The sequence below is a fragment of the Scylla paramamosain genome, chromosome 26 (assembly GCF_035594125.1).
Source record: "Scylla paramamosain isolate STU-SP2022 chromosome 26, ASM3559412v1, whole genome shotgun sequence".
Lineage (NCBI taxonomy): Eukaryota > Metazoa > Arthropoda > Malacostraca > Decapoda > Portunidae > Scylla > Scylla paramamosain.
The window spans coordinates 18,611,856-18,626,779 of record NC_087176.1 but is presented as its reverse complement, the minus strand read 5'-3'; the positions used below and the strand labels follow the sequence as shown (position 1 = coordinate 18,626,779).

The following is a 14,924-nucleotide window of genomic DNA, read 5'->3' as shown; positions in this document are numbered from 1 at the left end:
AATCAACTGCGCTGTAATAGTCACCAACTCCTTATCTGTCTCCTTCTGGTGTGCCTCCAATGTCTTTATTCTCTCCAATAACTTGTCCATCATTTCTTCCATATACAAAATTTTTCTACATTGTAGTCTATAATTTAGTTTTCTTTCTTTTCCAGTAAAACCTTCAAATGAACCTCTTTCTTTTGGGGTGCCGCCCTCTGCCTTGTTTGTCCAAAATGTAAACAAACCAAACCAAACTTTCTAGAGATGGGATAACTATACTCACAGTACTGTTTATCACCTCCCTATCTACCACCTAGGTATTCTTGTGTCTTCATAACATATCTTGTTCCACCATGAGCGATTTGTGTTATTCCTTCCTTCTTATATGCAGAGAACTAAAAAAACACACCATGTTAGCTCTGCTGCCACTGTGTGTGTGTGTGTGTGTGTGTTATTCTCTCTCTCTCTCTCTCTCTCTCTCTCTCTCTCTCTCTCTCTCTCTCTCTCTCTCTCTCTCTCTCTCTCTCTCTCTCTCTCTCTCTCTCTCTCTCTCTCTCTCTCTCTCTCTCTCTCTCTCTCTCTCTCTCTCTCTCTCTCTCTCTCTCTCTCTCTCTCTCTCTCTCTCTCTCTCTCTCTCTCTCTCTCTCTCTCTCTCTCTCTCTCTCTCTCTCTCTCTCTCTCTCTCTCTCTCTCTCTCTCTCTCTCTCTCTCTCTCTCTCTCTCTCTCTCTCTCTCTCCATTCCCTGCCTGCCTCCCCCTTCCCTTCCCCAGTGTGTGTGTGTGTGTGTGTGTGTGTGTGCTGAGACTGGCCAAAGGCACAAAAAAATAGAGAAAAATGACAGCTTAACTTGTTCCTCCTAAAAAATTAAAGAATTCCTTGTCTTGACATTCCTCTTTTGAAAAAGTTCAAGTTGTAGGAAGAAGGGAAAAAAAGGAGATAGAGTTCCAGTTATCATCCTTTTCCAATCCACTTTTGCATTAATATGATGAATAGGAAATGGATGAGAATGAGTAGAAAGTTTGTGCAGTGGGGCTGTGTATGGGAAGGAGCATGCAATTAGCTAATTAATTTCACCCAGATGGTAAAATATCCTAATTACTCTTTTCATATATGTCTGTCTGTTTGTCAGGCTGAGATCTGCTATGGGAATTATCTGATAGTGAGAATAAGATTGCAGAATAAGGGATCCCCAGCTCCCTTGCACTATCTCTTTTAATAGCCCATTATAATATGGGAAATATGATGGCTGTATTTTCCTAACCTGTCACAGATTTGTACATATTGTTACAAGTAACACTGTTGTAGTGAGAAGAAGAAAGAAAGGAGAGAATGAGCACATCATGGTGATTCATTCCTGTTCCACATGCTTTGAGTTTTATATGAAACTGTGAGTCACTCACCTTGCATTAGAGTGGAAGGGTTGCCCTTCACTATAAAAAAATCAAATTCTGCCCAGCCCTATTTATAAGTGCAAAATAAATTTTATAACATGGAGTACATTTTGAAGAGAGTTAACTGTGCAAGTGAGCAAGCCAGGCCTCTCACACTCCCCATTCTTCACCCCTTCCCTTCCCCATATCTTGTACCATCTTGAGCATGGGATCACCCCACCCTTCATACCCGTGCTATGAAAAGTCAGTTGGAACCTTAGATACCCCACAAGACACACGTACTTGGACAGCCAGCGAGGTAAGAAGAACATAAGAGGGCTTGTATTAGTAATTTCTGCAGGAGGTTTTACTGGTGGTAGGCCACACCATACTAGAATACTATAAGCCCCAAAAAGGGGGAGGCTGTAGGTGTTTTGCCACTCTCATTAATTGAGGGAATAAGCTGCCTCAATTTGGCTCCACTCCATATCGTATCGTGTGTGTCCTTAAGTTTTGTGCCCGGAGAAGATGAGAGGGTATTCACCAATCCCTACTCCAGTCTTTGTAGTCCCTTGTGTCTTGAGTGTTTTGTATTCATCAAATGCAACTGGTCCTGGCTGATAGCCTTGTTTGTTTGGGTCAGAGGATATATTTTCTGTAAGTGCTTTGTGGTTAACTTTCTTCCATTTCTCCCAACTCACCACTGTGTAGGGAGCAGAATTGGTTTTCTGATAAATTGAAGATTGTTTAGCCCAAGGCCAAGTGTCAAGAATATCTAAGTGAGCATGGGTGGCAGCCTTCAGGAAGGTTACTTGTTAGATATTTTTATCTATCTCAGTTGTCTTTGTTTTTGTCTGTCCCTCCCTGGCACATGGCATGGCGAGTCCTTTCACAGCTATTGTGAGAAGTTTGTGTTGTAATTTGGATCTTCCCTGTGCCTGGATGAAACAGGGTGGCAACTTCTGAGGCTTATTAGTTGTTTACAACCAGTGAACTGCCTTGATTCATATGGTTTGCATCCTACACCAGGCTGCACAGGAAGTAGCCTAGGGAGAAGCTGACCCAATGGAATGGTAGCTATTAGAGGGCTAGATTTGGTCATAACAACATATATTTGTGGTACTAGAAATGGAAGGAAGTGTCTGTATGTTAGTTAGACAATAAGATACATGAGATGGAGTTCTGTGAAGGAATTTATGAAAATTGTTAATTTTTAAGTTTTGCAGTCAGCTCTCAAGTGACAGACTAATCTTTGTAAAAATAAAATCATATCACAAAGTAATGATTATGAAGTTCTTTAAAGATTATTATCTTAAACTCAATTAACTAATGATCATTAATGCCTATGCTTTTGCTATTCCTTTTATAAAAACCTGTGATTTGCCCTTAAATCATGGCTACAATAAAACAGTAAACTTCAGGCTTTTACATCAATATTTTGAGTTTAATTGTATGTCTTTACTTTTATTATAATTTAAATTTGCTGTTACTTCCTCAATTCTTTCCTTCCTTCATTCACATTTCCTCTTCCATATCAGGAGTGAGGGAGTTGGAGTTATAGTGAGCCTGAGTGTGGAGCGACAGCCTCACAGTTCAGCCAAGAAGGTCATGGACTGCCACTTGATTCCTGTTGAAGAGTTTGAGGATCCCAGTATGGAACAGATCACACAGTTCCTTGATATCTGTGATAGAGCTCGGCAAGATAAGAAGGTACAAAAGCATGCAGATGGTGATAAGTATAATATAGTAAGGTTTCTAAGATTTTAGTACATTTGGACTCCCAAGAATATGATCAACAACAACAAAACAAAATAACAATAGCAAGAACAATAATAAGAACAATAAAACTATGAAGTAGCGCTGCGCATGCACAAAGTAAAAATTCCAACTTTTTAACTAATGATCTAATCACATTCAAATTTTGTTGTTAATAAGAGGAATACACGTTGTAACGAAAAGACATGTCAAATTTGTAACACTACTGCACATGCACAAAATACGGTATAAAACTTTTCGTAAAGTGACCATCAGTTTTCTGCAGTTTTCACCAACTTCCTTTAGTCGCAACAAGAGTGGATTCATATCACTGGACACAGAATGAAATTTCTTATTCAATGGTCTCTCTCTCTCTCTCCTCTCTCTCTCTCTCTCTCTCTCTCTCTCTCTCTCTCTCTCTCTCTCTCTCTCTCTCTCTCTCTCTCTCTCTCTCTCTCTCTCTCTCTCTCTCTCTCTCTCTCTTATTGAAATACCCCTTCCACTAATGAAGTACTGACAGCTTCACTTACCTTCTGAGGCATTTTACTGGTAATAATAGGAATAAAGCTAAGAAGAAGAACAAGAAGATGGTGATGAAGAAAAAAAACAACAAAATCTCTTCCCATTCTCGCCTCCTCACATCATCTATTAAATCTGTTAACTCTAAATCCTTTTGCTGCTGTCTTTGGCATGTATCTCTCTATTCCTTCATTATGTATCTCAAGCAAACTGTTCCACTTTTCTTACTTTTCTTCCACTCCCTTTGTTTCATCAAATTTACTCTAGTCAATCTCCTCAAAGTATTTCCTTAATTCACTAAAATTTGTTTTACAATAGTTCCACCTGCCTTTTCTATAGTCTTCTTTCCTTCCTTCTTCCATTTCCTCTTTTTTACCAAACTCGAGTAAAATGTGGTCATTCTTCCCTGTTGGGGTCCTGTAGTTGAGATCATCAATAATTTTTGGTCCTTTTGTGAACATTAAAGCTGATCTTGAGGGTTCTTCATTTGTTATGAATATGGTATTTTCCTTCACCCACTGTGTTAGAACATTATTCATTACTATTTTCAGCAACCTGTTTCCCCACGACATTTCATTTTCTTCTGTCAACCAGCCCTCCCAACACACCTCCTTACAGTTGAAATCCCCCATGTTGTCACTCTTTGTAATCAAACTTTCCAGATGTTCACTTCTATCCGTTAACATTTTTCTATAATCCATAGTACTCCATGATTTCGTTTTTGGTGGAACGTATACCACTGCATAGTCTTTCTTTCCTTCTTCTCTCCTCTTTATTCCCATCCTCAACACCTCTGCGCTGCCTTCACCATATGTCACCTCATCAATCACCATGTTCTTCACTAACATCATCTCTCCACCTCCTTGTTTATATTTTTTGTTTCTCTTCCATGTATTGTATCTTCCACCACCTATGCTGAGATTCACGAATGTATCACTTAATCTGGTTTGTGTGTTCTAAATAATCATTTAATTCTAGCGGTGCAACGTCACCCCATCCACATTTGTGTATCACACTTTTAGTTCTCACCTCCCCTCACTGCCACCCTCACATACCACTTCCTTATGTTCATGTCTATGACTCTCCAGTAAAACTCCTTCTTCTCTGTTTCTGTTCTGTTCGCATTTTTTCTTTGGTTTCATTCAGCAGTTCGTTTATCTTAGCTGTCTTGTTCATTCATGTCTCTTTTCACCCAGACATTCTTGTATTGATCTATTCTTGCCAGTTTCCATGTCCTGGTCAACAATTCTTTCGCCTCAGCTTGAGACTTGAATCTTATCTTTAATGGGGTGGTGTCCTCCCTCCACATATTTACTAATTCTGTGCACCTACTCAATTTTTTCATCCCACTTATTCCCTTCTCGCATGTCTCCAACTTTTTTTTTTTTGGTTGTCTCCCTCTCCTGCTTCTTTGGTGTCACTCTCCCCTTTACTACAAAAGCAATTATACACTTCTTCCTTTCGACTGTGCCCCTTACAAGACCTTCCTTCTCTTTAATTACCTTAAGCACAGTTTTGGCCACTGCTTCTTTTACTTGTTCCTCCATGATCTTGAATTCAACACATTTAAAGTCATGAGCCTTTCCAAGTTCAGCCTTATTTTCATGCAGAACTCTAACTGTTTCCCCATTGGCTTTGACTTTCTTCTCATTATCTGCCACCGTTGCTTGCAGGTCAGAAAATTTCTTTTCCAACTCAGCATACTTCTTTAAATCCTGTGTAAACTATGACAGCACTATTCTTCAATTCCAATTCCTTCAACCTTACATTCATATCATTCAACATATTCCAGCATTAACACTCTTCTGTATGTAATTTTATCTACCAGTGATTTTTCTTCAGAGCCGAATCCAATAAAACTTTTCATCATCATCATCATCAACCACAAAACAAACTGGGTACTGCCTTTCACAAAGCTTCTTTCTAACATGCATTTTTGCCACTGTACTGTTTGATTCAATCAACACACTACTGTTTTAGATGGGATAGCACCTAGCATAGCTCTTACCCATTGCCAACCACTAAGTCGCTGTGACTTGGTGATGATGTGACAAGTTGAAGCAGCTGTGCACACCCATCTGTCTGGCCCGACGTCCTGAGTGTGTGTGCGTGTGTGTGCCATTGTGGCATGTTCTCGGCTATCAGCAACATGCTCAACATTTGAAAAGTTTTCTAAACAATGTCTTAAAAGAAGGGTGGAAGCACTGTAATAATAAAAGCAAGATGATGATGATGATTATAATAATAATAATAATAATAATAATTATTATTATTATTATTATTATTATTATTATTATTATTATTATTATTATTATTATTATTATTATAACAATAACAGTAATAATAATAATAATAATCACAATAATAAGTGTGTGTGTGTGTGTGTGTGTGTGTTGATTTGGCATCATGTTTCTGTGAGTATTGCTGTCTGGAAATTATGTTTCAAGGCGAGAGACTTATTTTAACCTTTGTATATTGAAGTCCAAACAAACAGTCGGGAGGAAAATAACCAACTGCTGCTGGATGTACTGCAAGAAGTAACAAGGATAAAAGCTGCATACAAGATTTTGATGGGAGACTTCAATTTGCCTCAAATAAATTGGAAGAACTGCACTACCAGCACAGGAATGAATGATTTTGGAACAAAATTCGTGGAGAAGGTGCGAGACTGCTTTTTGATTCAACATGTGGAGGACATTACCAGACTAAGGGGCGAAAGTGTTGGTAATACACTAGATTTGTTTTTCACAAATAAAGAATCAATTGTTGAAGAGGTCACTATCAGAAATGCTTTGGGGAGAAGTGATCATGCTGTGATACAAGTTACTTGTAATATGGAGGAGATCGTGGCTCATGAAAGAAAAACCATGTATTTGTATGATAAAGCAGATTATGACTTACTAAGAAAGGAACTTGATATTGACTGGGTCAAATACCTTTCTGAGTCAACCAATATTGAGGAAATGTGGGACAAATTCAAGTCTAAATTGCATGCCGCAACCGAGAAAAGTGTACCCACAAGAAAAATGGGGAATCTAGATAAATCCAGGAAAAGGTTGAATAACAATTTGCCAATGAACAAGAAGTTATGGTCTAAGATTAAAAGGAAACAAAGGTTGTGGACAAGAATGAATTCCTTAAAGAAAGATAATTTAAATGTGCTCACTAGAAATGAGTATCTGGAGACAGAGAATGAGTACAGGAGAGTGAACAATCAAATTAGGAAAGAAACCTGAGATGCCGTGAAGCTAAAAGAAAGGGAGATAGCAAAGAATGTGAAAGAAAACCCTAAACTATTTTGGAAATATGTGCAAGCTAAGACAAAAAGCAAATCAAGGATCCCGGATTTGTACAAGGGCACTGTGGAAGGAGGTCGAACTGAAAATGATCTGGAAAAAGTTGAAGTTTTAGCAGAGCAATTCTCAAAAGTGTTTGTTATGGAGCCAGAAGGCAAGGTACCACACTGTGAGGTGAAGAATGTACCATCATTGAATCACCTGCAAATAAATAAAGAAAAAATTGAAATGATCATTAAAAATCTAAAGAAGTACAAATCTCCGAGACCTGACGGAATACATCCCAGGATTATAAAAGAAGCGGCGGAACTATTGTCAGTGCCTTTAGAAATAATATAACAGTACTCCTTTACACATAAGGAGCTCCCGCGAGATTGGCTTATTGCTAACATTACACCTATATTCAAAAAGGGCTCCAAGCATGATCCAGAAAATTACAGGCCTGTTAGTTTAACTAGTATTATATGTAAAATTTTTGAAACAATGATGAGGGAGGAGATAATGGCACATATGAGAAGCCATGGTTTATTTAGTGAAAAGCAATATGGCTTTATCTCTGGGCGATCAACAGTACTTCAACTCATAAAGGTTTTGGACAAATGGACTGAATATATTGATGAGGGACATGCAGTGGATGTAATATATTGTGATTTCATGAAGGCTTTTGACAGAGTTGCACATCGAAGACTGCTAAGTAAAATCAAAAGTTATGGAATTGGAATGGAATACCTGGAATGGATTACAGCATTTCTAACACATAGACAACAAAGAGTGGTGTTAAAGGGAGAAATGTCAAGATGGAAGCCAGTGACTAGTGGAGTGCCACAGGGATCTGTTCTTGGGCCGTTGTTGTTTGTCATATTTATTAATGACCTCCCTGTAAGTATATTAAATAACAGCGAAGTTTACCTGTATGCTGATGATACAAAGATATTCAGGTGTATAAAAGAAAAAGATGATTGCCTAAAGCTGCAGCAGGATGCTATGGAGCTATACTCATGGAGTGAAAAATGGCTGTTAAGTTTTCATCCGGATAAGTGCAAATATATGAGGATAGGAAGAACAAGTATTGAAGATCAAGACTACAAAATGGAAAAACAACTAGAAAAGATTACTTCTGAGAAGGATGTAGGGGTAATATTTAATGATAAATTAAGTTGTGTGGATCACCTGGCAGAGAAAGTGAACAAAGCCAACAAAATAGTGGGCATAATTAGAAGGACCTTTGTCACATTGGATACAACAATATTTAAGGCTTTGTTTGTGGCATTGGTAAGACCACATGTGGAGTACGCTAACCAGGTATGGAGTCCACACCTAATGAAAGACATTAAGATGGTCGAGAATGTGCAGCGAAGGGCTACAAGGATGGTGCCGGGACTCGAAGGACTGAGTTATGAAGAAAGATTAAAGAAACTGAACCTACCAACACTGGCATACAGAAGAGCATGGGGAGATATGATAGAGACCTACAAGATACATATAAAGATAAATATGATAGCATCTGCAGTCAAGGCATATTAACACTCAGAGAAGAAAACATCAGCAGGGGAAATTCACTGAAGCTGTTCAAAAAGAGGTCACGACTGGATGTGAGGAAACATGCTTTCCCTTGTAGGGTGGTTAATAATTGGAATCAGCTGTCAGAATGGGTGGTTGGAGCTAAATCAATTAAGCAATTTGAGGGCAGACTTGATAAATTTTGGATTAATCAAGAACTAAAATATAACTATAAGGCAAAAATCCACCGCACGCTACTACAAGGTGAACATGTAGATCTGGAGTCACAGGCGTAAGCCTCTTCCAGGAAGTCTTCTGTGAGTATCTGTGAGTGTCATCATTGCGCGGGCTCGGCTATCAGCGATGCATTTGACATTTCAAGTTTTCTCAGTGACATTTTACAAATTATCTAATCACTCTTTTCTTTCTCAAACTTATTTTCTTATGGAAAATAAACACATGAGTAAATACCCTAAAGAAATACATTTACAACAAAACTTACATCAAAATATATTTATAGTGTAGCTGTAATGTGTGTGTGTGTGTGTGTATCTATCTATCTATCTATCTATCTATCTATCTATCTATCTATCTATCTATCTATCTATCTATATATATATATATATATATATATATATATATATATATATATATATATATATATATATATATATATATATATATATATATATATATATATATATATATATATATATATATATATATATATATATATATATATATATATAATTTTATATATCCTTGCCTAAGATTGATTGCAGATTATGTAAATGTAGATGATGTAAAGAAAAAAAAAGAAATAATAATAAGATTGCCTCAAGCATGTGTCTTCCCACTTTGACATTCGCAAAGAGTCTGATCACAAAAGTGGTATGGCTTATGTCGATGGTGTCTAGCAGTTGCTAGTTTGTCGTCAGACAAAACAATTCCACCGGCACAGCAATAGGTGTGTACAGCAGAGTAAGAGTTAGTAAGCCACTGGATAATACATACTTTTGGCAGTGTGAGCTGGAGCTCCATTCTGCTAGAATATCAGAGCACCAAACCTCTCAAATGTGTCTGGTAAATGATTGTTCATTAGCTCATAATACACATCCTGATTAACCCTTATGTTTTTAGGCAACAAGAGTCCCTAAACCTCTACAACTGAACCCCTGACCACATGAGAATAAGGGTGCTTTAATGTCCCATGTACATACTGAGGGTCGAGGGGGGTTGCTGCTAGCCAGTTGGTACACATTAATACTGTTATTATATGTCACAGTAAAAGTGGCTTCGTCAGATCACAAATGTTGAACCACTTGCCCTTAGGCCAGGCTAGATATTTGTTGGTTAAACCAACCCTACAATGCTGTTGCACAGGGGTGAGCATGCTTTTTTTTTTTTTTTTTCACTGGCTAGCGGGATTTGTAACCCAGAGTGCATGTACTTGTCCAGTGTCATGCCAAATCTCTCGTAGGTCCAAATCTGTCATGTGAGGCCACTGTGCATGCGCACCATATCAAGGGGCAGCACCAAAACATCACCCAGGTATTTTTTTTATTTTTACGTATTATCAAGTACTTTTCGAGGTTTTATTGACAAATTACTATTGCTTCAATGTATGTGGATATGTTAGGATAGGAATGCATCAAGTAAACAAGAATACTGAGCGATAACAGAGCACCAAAATCTCCTCTCTTTGCATATGTCAAATCATGACATCATATTTTATGTTTAAAATATTCCACAGATAATGGAGGGTTAGTAATTTGTCAATAAAATTCCATACTGATGTTGATAATACATTAAATACATAAACATAAGGCATTGTGGTAGGATTTGACAAATGTGTAGGGAGAAAATTTTGGTGTTGTTATCACTCACTACTCTTGTTTACTTGCTGCATTCCTATCTTAACATATCCACAGGAAGAGTTTTAAACATCTATCACTTCACAACCTTCTGTCTGATCGCCAGTATGGGTTCCGTCAAGGCCGCTTTACTGGTGATCTGGCTTTCCTTACTGAGTCTTGGTCATCCTCTTTTAGAGATTTTGGTGAAACTTTTGCTGTTGCCTTGGATATATTAAAAGCTTTTGATAGAGTCTGGCACAAAGCTTTGATTTCCAAACTACCCTCCTACGGGTTCTATCCTTCTCTCTGTAACTTCATCTCAAGTTTCCTTTCTGACCATTCTATTGCTGCTGTGGTAGGAGGTCACTGTTCTCCTAAATCTATTAACAGGGTTCTGTCCTGTCACCCACTCTCTTCTTATTATTCATCAATAACCTTCTAAACCAAACTTCTTGTCCTATCCATTCCTATGCTTATGATACCACCCTGCATTTTCCACATCTTTTTCATAGACATCCAACCCTTCAAGAAGTAAACATTTCACACTGGGAATCCACAGAACCCATGATTTCTGATCTTTCTAAAATACCTGATTGGGGAAGAGCAAACCTTGGTATTGTTCAATCCCTCAAAAACTCAATTCCTCCATTTATCAACTCGACACAACCTTCCAGACAACTATCCCCTCTCCTTCAGTGGCACTCAACTGTCCCCCTCTTCTACATTGAACATCCTCGGTCTGTCCTTTACTTATAATCTGAACTGGAAACTTCACATCTCATCCCTTGCTAAAACAGCTGTTGTGAAGTTTGGAGTTCTGAGATGTCTCCACCAGTTTTTCTCATCCTCCCCCCCCAGTTGGTAACTCTATACAAAGGCCTTATCTGTCCATGTATGGAGTATGCTTCACATGTCTGGGGGGGTTTCATTCATACCGCTCTTCTAGACAGGGTGGAATCAAAAGCTTTTGGGTCTCAACTCCTCTCCTCTTACTGACTGTCTTCAGCCGCAGTCTCTCATCGCCACAGTGTTGCATCTCTAGCTGTTTTCTACCACTATTTTCATGTAACTGTTTTTCTGATCTTGCTAACTGTATGCCTCCCCTCCTTCCGCAGCCTCGCTGCACAAGACTTTCTTCTTTCTCTCACCCTTATTCTGTCCACCTCTCTAATGCAAGAGTTAACCAGTATTCTCAATCATTCATCCCTTTCTCTGGTAAACTTTGGAACTCCTTGCCTGCTTCTGTATTTCCATCTTCCTATGACTTGAATTCCTTCAAGAGGGAGGTTTCAAGACACTTACCCTTCAAATTTTGACTACCGCTTTGGTCTCTTTTCTGGGACTGGCATCTCAGTGGGCTTTTTTTTATTATTATTATTGGATTTTTGTTGCCTTTGGCCAGTGTTCCTCCTACATAAAAATAAAACAAAAATAATGAATCAATAGTAATTTGTCAATAAAATCTCAAAAAGTAGTTGATAATACATAAAATATATAAAATGCCTGGGTGATGTTTTGATGCTGTTGCCTCAATATAGTGTGCATGCGCAGTGGCATCACCCAGGAGAAATTTGGAACTGGGAGAGATTTGGCACAACTCCGGAGAGCTACTTCTTTAAACACCTCAGGATTAGTTTCTTTCACTTTCCTCGCTGTCAGATGTGGATTTTTCTCCAATTGTTTCTTTATAATGTTCACAACATATGAGATTTTACAAGGGCAACCAGATCTTGATTTTTGAGTGGGGGCAACCTTGCTGCAACCCTGGTAAAATATGGCAGTGTACTTCCTCACAGATTGCTTACATACACCAAGTTGCTGCATAATGTCCTTGGTTTGCAGCTTTACATTATGCAAAGCAACTACCTTTGCAAATTTATCCTCTGATAATTGCTTTTATTTCCCCATATTACATCCACAATTCACAACACAGTAAATTCGCTTAAATAATACGTATCACTCATGGAGTGTGGGGGAGTGGAGGGGTGACTGTCCACTACTCAAAGTTTGAAAATGTAACTGGCATCTGTCTCTTGCAGTATTGTCACTATTTAGTGCTAGACTCAAGCAATGTTACATAGGCCAACCAAATAATTTTCACTGCAATATAGCATTTCTCTCAGGATTCTGCCTATGACAAGCAAGTTTTGTAGCAGCTTGTTGCGCTCAAATGCGCTGTCCAGCACAAACATTATGCAAACACTGTAATTGAATTGAGGTTTGACACAAGTTATAAGGTGTTGTGTGAGCCTACGAGCCAATACATATATATATATATATATATATATATATATATATATATATATATATATATATATATATATATATATATATATATATATATATATATATATATATATATATACACAGTAAAATCCCTCTTATCTGGCATCAACGGGACCGCCGACATGCCGGATACTTGAATAGAAGTGAAATTGTGTCCACAATCACCACCCTACACTCACGCATCTTACCATAACAAAGATCAGCTGATCTTAATCAGCAGCTAATCTGATCAGCTGCTTAAGTGTAAGCACAACACGCTTCCTCTTTTCTACAACTTTCGGCATGATGAAGGCGTCAGGCGATAAACAGTGCACACGCGGGACTGAGTCACTGAGTAAACACAGTGCAGTGGGCCGTGGGTGGCGCAAAGCAGTGCGCTCTGGTGGCGAGGGGACAAGTTATGCCTCGCATGGGAATTTTAATCGATTTTATGAGTACACATTGATTTTTTATTGATTTTAAGGCTCGGGGAAAAAATGTGCCAGATACTTGAAGCTGCCGGATACTCGAATGCCGGATGAGAGGGATTTTACTGTATATATATGTATATATATATATATATATATATATATATATATATATATATATATATATATATATATATATATATATATATATATATATATATATATATATATATATGCAAAGTCGGAGGTTTTGTGTTTTGACAAAGAAAAGTATTTCAGTGCAAACATACCTAAGCTGTATTTCAACAGATATCATAAAAATAAGAAATTAGCATTAGATAAGATGTATACAAAAATTTTAAGCATTTTATTCACTTGTGAGGTGATTTACAAGTCACTAACAAAAATGTTGAATAAAATAAAAGGCCCACTTAATGCCAGTTCCAATAGAGATTCCAAATAGAAGAATCAGATAATGGAGGATAAGTGTCTTAAAACCTCCCTCTTGAAAGAGTTCAAGTTATAGAAAGGAGGAAATACAGAAACAGGTAGGGAGTTCTAGAGTTTACCTGAGAAAGGGATGAATGATTGAGAATACTGGTTAACTCTTGCATTTGAGAGGTGGACAGAATAGGGATGTGAGAAAGAAGAAAGTCTTGAGAGGCTGCGGGAGGAGGAGATGCATGCAGTTAGCAAGATCAGAAGAACAGTTAGCATGAAAATAACGGTAGAAGATAGCAAGAGATGCAACATTGCAGTGATGAAAAATGGCTGAAGACACTCAGAGGAGAGGAGTTGATAAGACGACAAGCTTTTGATTCCACCCTCTCTAAAACAGCAGTGTGAGTGGAAACACCCCTCCCCAATTCCCCAATACTCGTAAAGCATACTCCATACATAGACAGATAAAGCTCCTGTACAGAGTTAGTAGCTGAGGTTGGGGGGATGAGAAAAATTGACAGAGACGACAATGAATGCCTAACTTCATAGAAGCTGCTTTACCTAAAGATGAGATGTGAAGTTTCCAGTTTAGATTATAAGTAAAGGACAGACCAAGGATGTTCATTGTAGAAGAGGGAGACAGTTGAGTGTCATTGAAGAAGAGGGGATTATTATCTGGAGGTTGTGTGGAGTTGATAGATGGAAGCATTGAGTTTTCAGGCATTGAACATTACTAATATTAGAGAGATCAGAAGTCTGTCATTCTGTGGCTTCCCAGCATGAGCTGTTTAAAGTTGTTAGTTTTGTTGGCTATGGTTACTCATCTATGTCCTTTCCACAAAGATAAAAAGAGTTGTTAGTTTTGTTGATTATGGTTACTCATCTATATTCTCTTTCTACAGAGATAAAAGAGTTGTTAGTTTTGTTGGCTATGGTTACTCATTTAGTATAGTTTTGTTGACTATGGTTACTCATCTATGTTGTCTTTCTGCAGAAATAAAGAGTTGTTAGTTTTTCTGGTTAAGGTTACTCATCTAAGTTCTCCTTCCACAGAAATAAAAGAGTTGTTAGTTTTGCAGGTTATGGCTACTTGACTATAGGTTCCCTTTCCACAGAAATAAAAGAGTTGTTAGTTTTGCAGGTTATGGTTACTTAACTATAAGTTCTCTTTCCACAGGGTATATGTGTACACTGTCGAATGGGTCGTGGAAGGACAGGAGTTATGTTGGCATGTTACCTCATCAAGTTCTACTCACAGCCCCCCAGTGCTGCCATCCGCAACATAAGGCTGATGAGGCCAGGCAGTGTGGAAACTTATGAACAGGAACGAGCAGTTACCAAATTTCGTGACTACCTTGAATGGGGACACATTTGACATGGTAGTGGAGTAGCAAAAGAATTGTGTCACTTCTCTGCCATTCACTTGCTTGAACCTTCAAATCTTCAGGTAAAAAGTCTAGAGAAAGAATGTATCAAATGTAAATTAAAATAATAAATATTTATTAGCAGGA

At 38.0% G+C, this 14,924-nt stretch overlaps 1 protein-coding gene across 1 annotated transcript in view; it reads left to right on the top strand.

Annotated features, from left to right (window-relative positions):
• Window positions 1–14,924, top strand: part of LOC135113776 (dual specificity protein phosphatase 23-like) — an 89,838-nt gene extending 74,914 nt beyond the window's left edge. Inside the window, exons 3-4 of the mRNA XM_064029359.1 lie at window positions 2,892–3,063; window positions 14,591–14,924. Of these exons, the coding sequence (XP_063885429.1) occupies window positions 2,892–3,063; window positions 14,591–14,788 (370 nt within the window). The 3' untranslated portion in view covers window positions 14,789–14,924. The remainder of the gene's footprint in view (window positions 1–2,891; window positions 3,064–14,590) is intronic.